This window comes from Aulonocara sp. 'chitande type north' Nkhata Bay, linkage group LG3 (genome assembly GCF_057382095.1).
Source record: "Aulonocara sp. 'chitande type north' Nkhata Bay isolate Kocher_YH1m ecotype deep benthic linkage group LG3, A_spYH_male_GT1.1, whole genome shotgun sequence".
NCBI lineage: Eukaryota > Metazoa > Chordata > Actinopteri > Cichliformes > Cichlidae > Aulonocara > Aulonocara sp. 'chitande type north' Nkhata Bay.
This window is the reverse complement of record NC_141346.1, coordinates 1,083,275-1,094,173: the sequence shown is the minus strand read 5'-3', so window position 1 is coordinate 1,094,173 and position 10,899 is coordinate 1,083,275. Positions and strand designations below refer to the sequence as shown.

Sequence of the window (10,899 nt, the reverse complement as noted above, 5' to 3'; positions counted from 1 at the left end):
TTTTCATGCAGTTTCAATGGATCATTTTGTCACCACAGTTAAAATTTAGCGACATTTAGATTTCCATGACAAAGACATAAAACACATTTCTGTTATGACTGTAGACTTGATATGTAAAAACTGAAAATGACTGCCAATCATGTAAGTAACTTGTGAAAAAGAACGTAGAAATCTATTTTAAAAACAAAAACAATTTCTTATTATGCAACCCTTTCAATACTATAGCCCACACCAGATCAAATTTAGGTATTTGTGACACATACAGCACATAAATTTATTCCACAAAAGGAATAGATGGATGGCCACTATGGAGAAAGGCAGTCCTGAAACTTCATCAGGAGGACAAATCGTTGTGTGCATCAACTTCACAGTGTCTTTTGGTCTTTTATCAAAAGATATTTGCCATTTTTTAGTTTCTTTTAAAGTTCTTGGTTAGGTTTAGGGATTAAAGACCAAATCCAGATTATAATATAAAAATATTGTGACACATCATCAGTAGTGGGCCTTGGATTCATTGGGTGTTTTGGCCCTTACCAGTAGACACCCTCATAAATGGAGGCCCTGCCAGGGTTGATCAGGCCCCGGGGTGTGTCACTGGTTGATGTGAAATTGCTATTTCTCTTCTACTTTTTCCTATTTAGTTTTCTACAATTTATTTTCTTCTATCACTTCACCGCAAAACGATAAGTACTATTTAGGTCTTTAGTGCTTAAAGAGCCTCACTTCTTAAAGAGATAGAAAAGGTGAAAGAGAAAAGAGATAACATAGGAGAGAGGAGAGCCGGAACTGGGGCATGTGATCTGGCATCCCATACCTCCGCGCCCAGATCGGGCTGTACCATCTACATCTCCACTGCCTCCAACAAACAGGAAAAAGAGCTGAGGGTAGAAGCAAAACGTTTTTTCATTCCTGCCTTATGTTTCACTACCATGAGGTTAACTGCACAGCCCCAGGAGCCCTGAAACAGCTGTATCAGTCAACAAGGCTTCAGGTCTATCACAGTACAAATTATAGTGTTAGGTTTTCTACCCTTTTGATGCCCCCTGCTTAGGTAGCTCCACCACAGTTTGATCAATTCTGGGCATGTGTGTTGCGGATAGCTGACTGCCCAAGTGATCTCAGCCCTCTTTAACCACAGCCAGTAATTGGCCCACTCAGCAGTGTTAGCTAATTTTCTTATAACCTGCAGCAGCACCTGTCCTCTGGCTCCAATCTCTTTAAGCAGTTTTGCTATTGTACTGGCCCCTAACCCTAAATAGTAGTTCAGGTCGTATCTCTCTACAGAAACAGCTTAATTCTCTTTCTCCTATGACGGCCAATATTTGTTAGTAATCTTCTAAAGCCAAAAATGACATAGTCCCAATATACAGGGTTAAGTGCTGTTAGAGCTCAGAGGGTTGACTTAACCCTCTAATAATCAATGTAGTTAAAATACTCAAAAGAATGTTGTCAGTGGTAATGGGACAAAGCCACATTCAATGTTGATTTTAATTTGAAAATATGTGTACATAATCTAACATGCTTATTATTTGTGGGGACATCACACATCACACAAAAAAAAATTTGCATAGAGAATGAAGTTATATAACTGTCATGGTCCTGGGTCGGTGACCCAGCGCTTTTAGTTTGTTATCATTTTCCAGATGATGATGATGATGATTGTTTTAGTTCTGTGTTATATTCTGTCTGCCTCTGAGTCTGCGTCGGTATCTGTCTGTCTATGGTGTCACCCCATCTGTTTGTGAAGCTGTCTGTTTAGATCTGTGTCTTGTTTTTTGTTCCCCGTGTCTGAGTTTCCTGTTTTATTGTGAAGGTCTCTGTCTGATGTGAGTGTGTTCAGTTTACATTTCCCCTGTCCCGTCAGTTCTGATTTCTCCCAGCTGTGTTGCCCTCCTGTCCCTCATCCCCTGATTACTGGTGTGTATTTAAGCCCTGTGTGTTCTCCTGCCTGTTGTCGGCTCGTCTGCACTCATCCGTGTATTTCTGCGTATCTCTGCATTCATCTGCGTTCCATGGTGTCCTGTCTCTGCGTCCCTCTGCCCCGCACCCCCTTTGTACGGTCTCAGGTTTGCTATTTAGTTTCTCCCAGTTTAGGTTTCCGTTTGTAAAGTACTCATACCTCGTTGCCTGTTTTTGTCACCACCACCTTTGTAAATAAAACATCACTCGTATCATCAGTTTGCTGCATCTTGGGTCCTCCTTTTCCTCCACACCACACGGCTCCCTCTGCCAGCCGTGACAATAACAGTGTAGGTGGATCAAGGCCAAGTCAATGTTGAGCATCTAAGAAAATTATGAAAGTTGATACTACTAGTAACGGAAACTTTCAGTCTCAACATAAAACAGTACTACAAGTTCTCACATCTCAATAGACCTTTGATTTTTTATTTTACTTTTCATTGACAGTACTCAGTACAATTTCACCAGCCTTCATACTCATACTAAACAGAACACCTGTTTACAATAACAACTTCATATGAGAAACAAAGGGAAACAGACTGATGGGTTTTATGGATTGAGTTGCTAGCTGCGGGTCATATTCACCGTACTAATTATAATAGCCTACACTCACTTTTTAAAGAATGTAGCAAATATAAATGCTGTACAAAAACATTCAAGTTAAGAACACAGAACTACTATTGTAGTTAACAACATAAGATAAAGTCTTTTTTTACGTAACACAATGCATTTTAACAAGTATAAATATTTGTCTATCGTTTCTAAACAATCAAACTGCTGAAAATGAACATATCCAGTCTGTGAACAGAGAAGATCAAAGTGACATCTGGATGTATGGACCTTTGGTTCCACATATTTCTGAAAGTGTTCCTTGTAGACAGTACACAACTTCAGTTTTCAGACATTATATCTTACTTGTTTGTAACATGGAAAAACAAACATCACAACATCATAAAAAGACTTCCTCAGTGGCTGACGGAGGTGGCACATTTGGCATGGCAAAGTGGTGTTTCCCACTGGAAAATATAATTATTATTGAAAGAAACAACACCAAAAACATTAATATCATGTTGGGGATTACTTCGTGCTTTTTATGTTTAACACCAGAGGTGGAACATGATAAAGACATTTCTGCAAGTACTGTACTAAAATGCAAATTGTCATTTTTATGGATATTTTCAACTTCTGCTACACTATTTGTAATTTAGATGGCTTACAAACAAAACACTACTGTACAGTTACACTCGACACATATGAAAGACTTAGTTATTGTTTTTCAGTTGAACATTTCATAATATCCTTTCTGTGAAGTGAAAATAAAAATTGTTCAAATGTGATAATTAGTTTCTTTTTGATTATTCTAAAGGCTGTTGTTTACTCTTTAATTTGTAGAGATTCATTGCTGTCACACAATTGTAATGCTAGAAATACAGTATGCAAAACAACTGAAAGCTTTCACAGTGTGATATTAGTACTTCTTTGGAAAGTTCAGAATCTGAATACTCCCTCCACTGCTTAGGCGATTTATCCTTTGGCACACATAAATCTGTGTAAGACATGGACAAATTCTCTCCACTTTGTCAGTGTCCTGATAGCATTTATATATTTCTTACAATTAATGTGAGTGCTCTTATGGCCCCAGCACAGTCCAGCTGGAATAATTCCCAGTAGTTTTGCATCTAAGTGTGACACTACTTGTGTTTTCTGAACATTTTCAAATATATTTCTTATTAAATTTGTTATTTTATGATTCGACAAAGATGGCAAAAAACTTTGCAATAATCCTTAATTGATTAAATAATTGAGATAGGATATGAAAAAAAGCGAGAAGTAAGACGTGACAAAACACCTGGTTTTCCATTTTCATTTCTGTTCCAAAAAGGTAATCGATGGAAACAGAACATTCTCAGAGAATGAAATATCAAGAGCTTCTTACCAAACAGAGCAAGGCAACCAACGCACTTTTACTTCTGTGTTCCCCTAGACAGAAGGAATCAGAGAGGCAATCATTAAATAACATGGTTAATGGATAGGTGTCTTCATAAAGCTTGTGTGTAATCCAGTGTGCACACCTGAGACATACACAGACCCATGTAAACACACTTTGATAGATGTGTAGGTATGTGTATGTAAAGGCATTTCCGTTTATAAAAAAAATAATAATAGGATTTTGAAAAGCATGTATCCAATTGTGGCATTTACAAAAAATTATTTTGATCACAGGTTTAGTTAACTGCGTCTATCTGTTTTTTACTCTGGCTATGTTCTTTTCTTCGGAAAGTTTGACGTACTTGTAACATCATACACTGACATAATCAATATCATCCCATTATGAATTGTTTGAATTGTGTCCATTTAAACACTTCAAACTACACATGATTATCTACTATTTACAGTGAGACAGGGCTGGTAAGCATCTATCAGGATCTATAAATTGTGCTTTCTATGATCCTGATTCAAGAACAACAACTGAGGATATAGGCTTACACAGAAAAAAATATGATCCTTCCTCATATACAGTCATTTCTATGATAGCCATGTAGGTTTTTGTAGCAAGATGTAGCAAGTATTCAATGTCTGTGATTAATTTTGCAGAATTGTTTAAGAACAAACACATGAAATACAATACAATCTTTTAATGTAATTCCATTAATCATTTCCCTTCACTAATCTCAAAAGTACATTTGAATTTACCCATGTAGCACAGTTCATGGCTGTAGTGCATGGATGAAAACAACTTGAGATAGGCTTACTGTAAGAAGTCTACTGAAAAGCAAATTAAAACATTTTAAGTATTACCTCATTTATCCTGCTCTCAGTGACTGCTTCAAACTGGAACACCTTCTGCCTACTACATCTTCGACAGCCTAAGAAATGAAAAATTACATTTAAAAAAAAACACAAGACTCTGTATACTTATATATATATATACTTATATATACTTATATATACTTATATATATTCTACACCCAGCACGCCCCTGCGGGCGGTTTATCCTTCAAGCTCGGGTCCTCTACCAGAGGCCTGGGAGCTTGAGGGTCCTGCGCAGTATCTTAGCTGTTCCCAGGACTGCGCTCTTCTGGACAGAGATCTCCGATGTTGTTCCCGGGATCTGCTGGAGCCACTCGCCTAGCTTGGGAGTCACCGCACCTAGTGCTCCGATTACCACGGGGACCACCGTTACCTTCACCCTCCACATCCTCTCGAGCTCTTCTCTGAGCCCTTGGTATTTCTCCAGCTTCTCATGTTCCTTCTTCCTGATATTGCTGTCATTCGAAACCGCTACATCGATCACTACGGCCGTCTTCTTCTGTTTGTCTACCACCACTATGTCCGGTTGGTTAGCCACCACCATTTTGTCCGTCTGTATCTGGAAGTCCCACAGGATCTTAGCTCGGTCATTCTCCACCACCCTTGGGGGCATCTCCCATTTTGACCTCGGGACTTCTAGGTTATACTCGGCACAGATGTTCCTGTACACTATGCCGGCCACTTGGTTATGGCGTTCCATGTATGCCTTGCCTGCTAGCATCTTGCACCCTGCTGTTATGTGCTGGATTGTCTCTGGGGCATCTTTACACAGCCTGCACCTGGGGTCTTGCCTGGTGTGATAGACCCCAGCCTCTATGGATCTTGTACTCAGAGCTTGTTCTTGTGCTGCCATGATTAGTGCCTCTGTGCTGTCTTTCAGTCCAGCTTTGTCCAGCCACTGGTAGGATTTCTGGATATCAGCCACCTCCTCTATCTGCCGGTGGTACATACCGTGCAGGGGCCTGTCCTTCCATGATGGTTCCTCGTCTCCCTCCTCTTTCTTGGGTTTCTGCTGCCTGAGGTATTCACTGAGCACTCGGTCAGTTGGGGCCATCTTCCCAATGTATTCTTGGATGTTCCTTGTCTCATCCTGGACTGTGGTGCTGACACTCACCAGTCCCCGGCCCCCTTCCTTCCGCTTAGCGTACAGCCTCAGGGTGCTGGACTTGGGGTGAAACCCTCCATGCATGGTCAGGAGCTTTCTTGTCTTTATGTCAGTGGCTTCTATCTCCTCCTTTGGCCAGCCTATTACCCCAGCAGGGTACCTGATCACGGGCAGGGCGTATGTGTTGATGGCCCGGATCTTGTTCTTACCATTCAGCTGACTCCTCAGGACTTGCCTGACCCTCTGCAGGTACTTGGTGGTTGCAGCCTTTCTAGCGGCCTCTTCATGGTTCCCATTTGCCTGCGGGATCCCCAGGTACTTGTAACTGTCCTCTATGTCTGCAATGTTGCCTTCTGGTAGTTCAATCCCCTCAGTTCTGACTACCTTCCCTCTCTTTGTTACCATCCGACTACACTTCTCCAGTCCGAACGACATTCCAATGTCATTGCTGTATAGCCTGGTAGTGTGGATCAGTGAATCGATGTCTCGTTCACTCTTGGCATACAGCTTGATGTCATCCATGTACAGGAGGTGGCTGACAACTGCTCCGTTCCGTAGTCGGTATCCGTAGCCAGTCTTGTTAATGATCTCACTGAGGGGGTTCAGGCCTATGCAGAACAGCAGTGGGGACAGAGCATCTCCTTGGTAGATCCCGCACTTGATGGTAACTTGTGCTATGGGCTTGGAGTTGGCCTCTAGTGTTGTACGCCACATCCCCATTGAGTTCCTGATGAAGGCTCTTAGGGTCCCATTGATCTTGTACAATTCTAGGCATTCCAGTATCCAGCTGTGGGGCATTGAATCATAGGCCTTCTTGTAATCAATCCAGGCAGTGCACAGGTTGGTCAGTCTGGTCTTGCAGTCTCGGCTGATTGTTCTGTCTACCAGTAGCTGGTGTTTTGCACCTCTGGTATTCTTGCCAATTCCTTTCTGTGTCCCGCTCATGTATTGACCCATGTGCCTATATATATATATATATATATATATATATATATATATATATATATATATATATATATATATACACATATATATATATATATATATAATACTTACTCTTTCTCTTCTTATTTTCATGTTGGCCACCCTCACTTAAGGACTGGGAGATCGCGTGGCTAGCAGGTGGATGAAGAGCCTGCAGAGATGGCTGGTCTGCGGGTTTAAAAGCTGGTGGAGAGGTGGGAGAGGTTGTTTGTGAGGTGCTTCTGTCTCTCTTCTTTTTTTGGAAAGACTGGGAGCATGGAACAGAAGAAGGAGATAAAGGAACAAGATTGAGAACAAAATCAGTCTGCTCGTCTGACAGGCTCTTTGGGTGCTCCTCGAGGAGCCTAGACGATTGATGTTCCTGGGTGGTCATCTCAGGCTGCTCCTTGGCGAGGCTCTCTGCTTGCTTGTTGATCAGGGTCTCTGCCTGTTCTTCACTGGGGATCTCTGCGTGCTCTTTGATGTGGGTCTGTTTGTCGGCACAATGCTCCTTGGTGGCATTCTTGGACTGCACAAGCTGCTGTTCTGTGGGGGTATTGGGTTCCACTGGTGTGGAGGTTCCTATTAAACATATTTACTTTCATAAAAATATTTTTCAAAAAAGGCCTTATATTTTGCAGGAACTACACTTTGGCTACGTTCACACTGCAGGCGAAAGCGCATCAAATCCGACTTTTTTGACCCTATGCGACCCATATCCGATCATGGTCTGACAGTGTGAACGGCACAAATCCGATATTTTCAAATCCAATTTGGGTCACGTTCGTATGTGGTACTGAATCCGATACATAGCTGATATTTTAGAAAGCGACTGCTGTTTGAACGGTCATGTCACATTAAATCGATCTTCCACGTCACTGACACAAGACAGACGCCAATTATCAGCGCCAGAGAAGCACCACAGAAGACATCATGAACGCTTCCTGGCCATCCAGCTAAACTGTTGGGAAGACAACGTTGGAGAAACGTGAACATTTTATTTGCAGATTCTGACAGAAATCTGAAACTACCCTTTGAAGCACCGCTCCTCTCTAAAACAGCAATAAGGATCATTATTAGGCCATATGTAAATAACAAAATAACTTAAAGCAAAATTGGGAAACATAAAGTCTCAAACAAGTCTTTATAATAAGGGCCATCAGTCAAAAAATACTGTTTGGTCTGGGTCTAAACAGAGCGCAATGTGTGTGACGTCTTCTTTTGCGCATGCGGCCGCTTTGGGCGTTCACACTAGAGCGCGTTTGCTGTCACATTTTATTTGTAGTGTGAACAAGCAGACAAAAAAAATCTGAATTGAGCATTAAGACCTGCAGTGTGAACGAAGCCTTTGATAACATATCCTTCAATGGTTATTTAATGACCTTAAATACTTACACAATTTGCTTAAAGATTAATGAAGTATTCTGATTGTGAAAGCAAGTTGAGACGACTTGTTGTGAAAAGTTGCTATATAAATTAGCATTAATTAACTGGACTGAAAGTATACAACAGACTTCACTCTTACCCTTACAGTATAAATTCATAAGCCCTCTGCATCTTCTCCAGGAAATTTCTTGTAGTAGAAGTGGGGTCCAAATGGGTAATAACATCTGCTACCCACTTATGTGAATCCTTGTCTTTTTTGCCAATAAATAAAATGGGCTTGTAGCCTATAGACTCAAGTTTCCGCACCTGAAATTAATAAAAAAAATAGTTGGCACAAATTAGTCAAACACAGCCTGTTGTTAAATGGTAAATGAAATGACTCTTATATAGCGTTTTCCTACTCTCGTGGAGCACTAAAAGTGCTTTATACAACATGCAATATTAACCCATATTCACACCAGCTTCTTAGAAGTTTCCATTTAAGCATTCACACACAGCAATCGTGGCTCAAGAGTTGGCAGTTCGTTTTGTAATCGGAAGGTTGCCGGTTCGAGCCCCAGCTTGGACAGTCTCGGTCGTTGTGTCCTTGGGCAAGACACTTCACCCGTTGCCTACTGGTGGTGGTCAGAGGGCCCGGTGGCGCAAGTGTCCGGCAGCCTCGCCTCTGTCAGTGCGCCCCAGGGTGGCTGTGGCTACAATGTAGCTGCCATCACCAGTGTGTGAATGGGTGGATGACTGAATGTGTAAAGCGCTTTGGGTTCCTTAGGGACTAAGTAAAGCGCTATACAAATACAGACCATTCATACTGATTTGAATACATACAGCCACCACTGATGTATTACAGTTAAAGTAATTGTTTGTCTTTAGCAAAATGTAGATAAAATATTGTTGCATGCTCTCTAAAGCACATATGATGAGCTGTGTTAATGTGCCAGCAACATCTTATAACATCTTAATGATAATATATGAAACAAAAGAATTTTTACTTACTGCAATACGGGCAGAATCAATTATCCGGCAAACATTTCTGTTTTTCAAGACAACTTGTGCCCACTGACTATCCAATGATTCTACTTTTTCTTTTAGCTTCTTTTTGCTGGACAGACTTCCGAAGCAGACATAGCAGGTTCTTCTGCTTGCCTGATTGGGAGTCTGGCAAAATGTACAGGGCCTGAATTTGGGGCCTGTCATGTTGAAACAAAGAATAATTACAGACGGAAAAGGCAGCAGACAGACAAAAGGCAAATTATAGGTTAACCAGCACACTGACAACAAGAAAAAAGCTGAAGAGTTAAAGAGACAGAAATGCGGATAGAAACAGAGAGACAGACCAATAAGGACAGCAGTAAGAACAGATACAAACAGACTGACGTGGCTCTTAAAAGTGCCTTTAGGAGTTTTTCAAAAAGCAGATGTAGGAAGGAATCAATCAATAATAGGCTGATTGATGAAGAACCTGTTTAGAAAAAAAAAAGTATTCAGAATTCAGAAGCACCTTATAAATAAATATATACATTAAACCCTATTGTAACGATTTAGATAAATCCTGTTTAGTGTCCATTTGTATTTCATTTGCAGCATAGATGATCGGTCTGCTATTTAATGATTATGTAATGCTGTTATTAAGTTTAAAATCGAGAGAGAGAGAGCGAGAGCGAGAGAGAGAGCCAGAATGAGAGAGAGAGCCATAAAGAGAGAGCTAGATTGATAGATAACGTCTATCTTGAATTTGAGCATCAACCCCAATCTGGCAACACTGACCCTTATTAGAACCCTCAAACTTTACAAAGTGGCAACAACAGCAAACGTCAGCACACACTTTTCTATCACTGTACCCTGGATGATGATATATGATAAACTTAACTTGATTGGCTAACAGAAATGAATTTAGCTAGCTTACAGCACATGTGGTGTGGTAACATATATGCTATTAAATGTTAAGTCATTCGCTGTTCCACGAAATTGCTCATCTTAACCCATGGAACTGCTAAAAGCAGCTTTGTGAGCTCACTGTTTCGGGTTTTTCTTTTTGGTTTTAAATAAGAAAAATAATTTAAAAAAATCTACAGATTCAGATTCGCACTTACCTGTGGTACGATCGAGTACGTTGACGTCACTGCCGCTCATCTAATATGATAAAAAAATAAACTTTCTCAAAAATAAACAAGTGAGTCGCTGTGAATTCCTTAACAGCACCGAAAATGTTTTTGCATAATGTTTTTTTGCCGAAAATGTTTTTGCCTAAAAAAAAAAAAACAGCTTTTTTATTAGGCATTTAATTTAATTTAATTTAATACGTAAGAGCGTGATTAGCCAAAGCAGACGGTAAAATGACTGCATGTATTCAGAGGAGTTGGAGAAGATATCTTACAGCTGTAGCAGAATGATCGACAGATTTCCAAATATCAAAAGGATTGTAGAACAGTTTATAAAACCGGTGCAATAAATTCACCCAATCGCTAGTGTTACGGAGTTTGTTGGGGAACCCGAAGCGAGGTATAAAATCATTGTAGATCCGCTCGGCTGCAGTCCGCCCGGATTTGTTCTTGGTCGGGTAGGCCTGAGCGAACCGTGTAAAGTGGTCGACCACCACCAAAATGTATTCATACCCGCCTTTGCTTTTCTCAAGATGTAGGTAGTCTATACAGACAAGTTCAAGTGGTGAGTTGGACTTC

At 40.7% G+C, this 10,899-nt stretch overlaps 2 protein-coding genes across 2 annotated transcripts in view; both read right to left on the bottom strand.

Annotated features, from left to right (window-relative positions):
• LOC147333411 (H-2 class II histocompatibility antigen, E-S beta chain-like) overlaps positions 1-10,899 on the bottom strand; it is a 147,645-nt gene that overhangs the window by 50,328 nt on the left and 86,418 nt on the right. The gene's annotated exons all lie outside the window — the stretch shown is intronic.
• LOC147333416 (uncharacterized) lies at positions 2,909-9,415 on the bottom strand. The gene is made up of 7 exons (XM_086287268.1): positions 9,215-9,415; positions 8,370-8,530; positions 7,870-7,883; positions 6,932-7,420; positions 4,759-4,826; positions 3,896-3,939; positions 2,909-2,975 (listed from the first exon to the last, which is right to left on the bottom strand). Exons 1-7 carry the CDS (start codon positions 9,413-9,415, stop codon positions 2,909-2,911), a joined length of 1,044 nt encoding a protein of 347 aa, XP_086143394.1.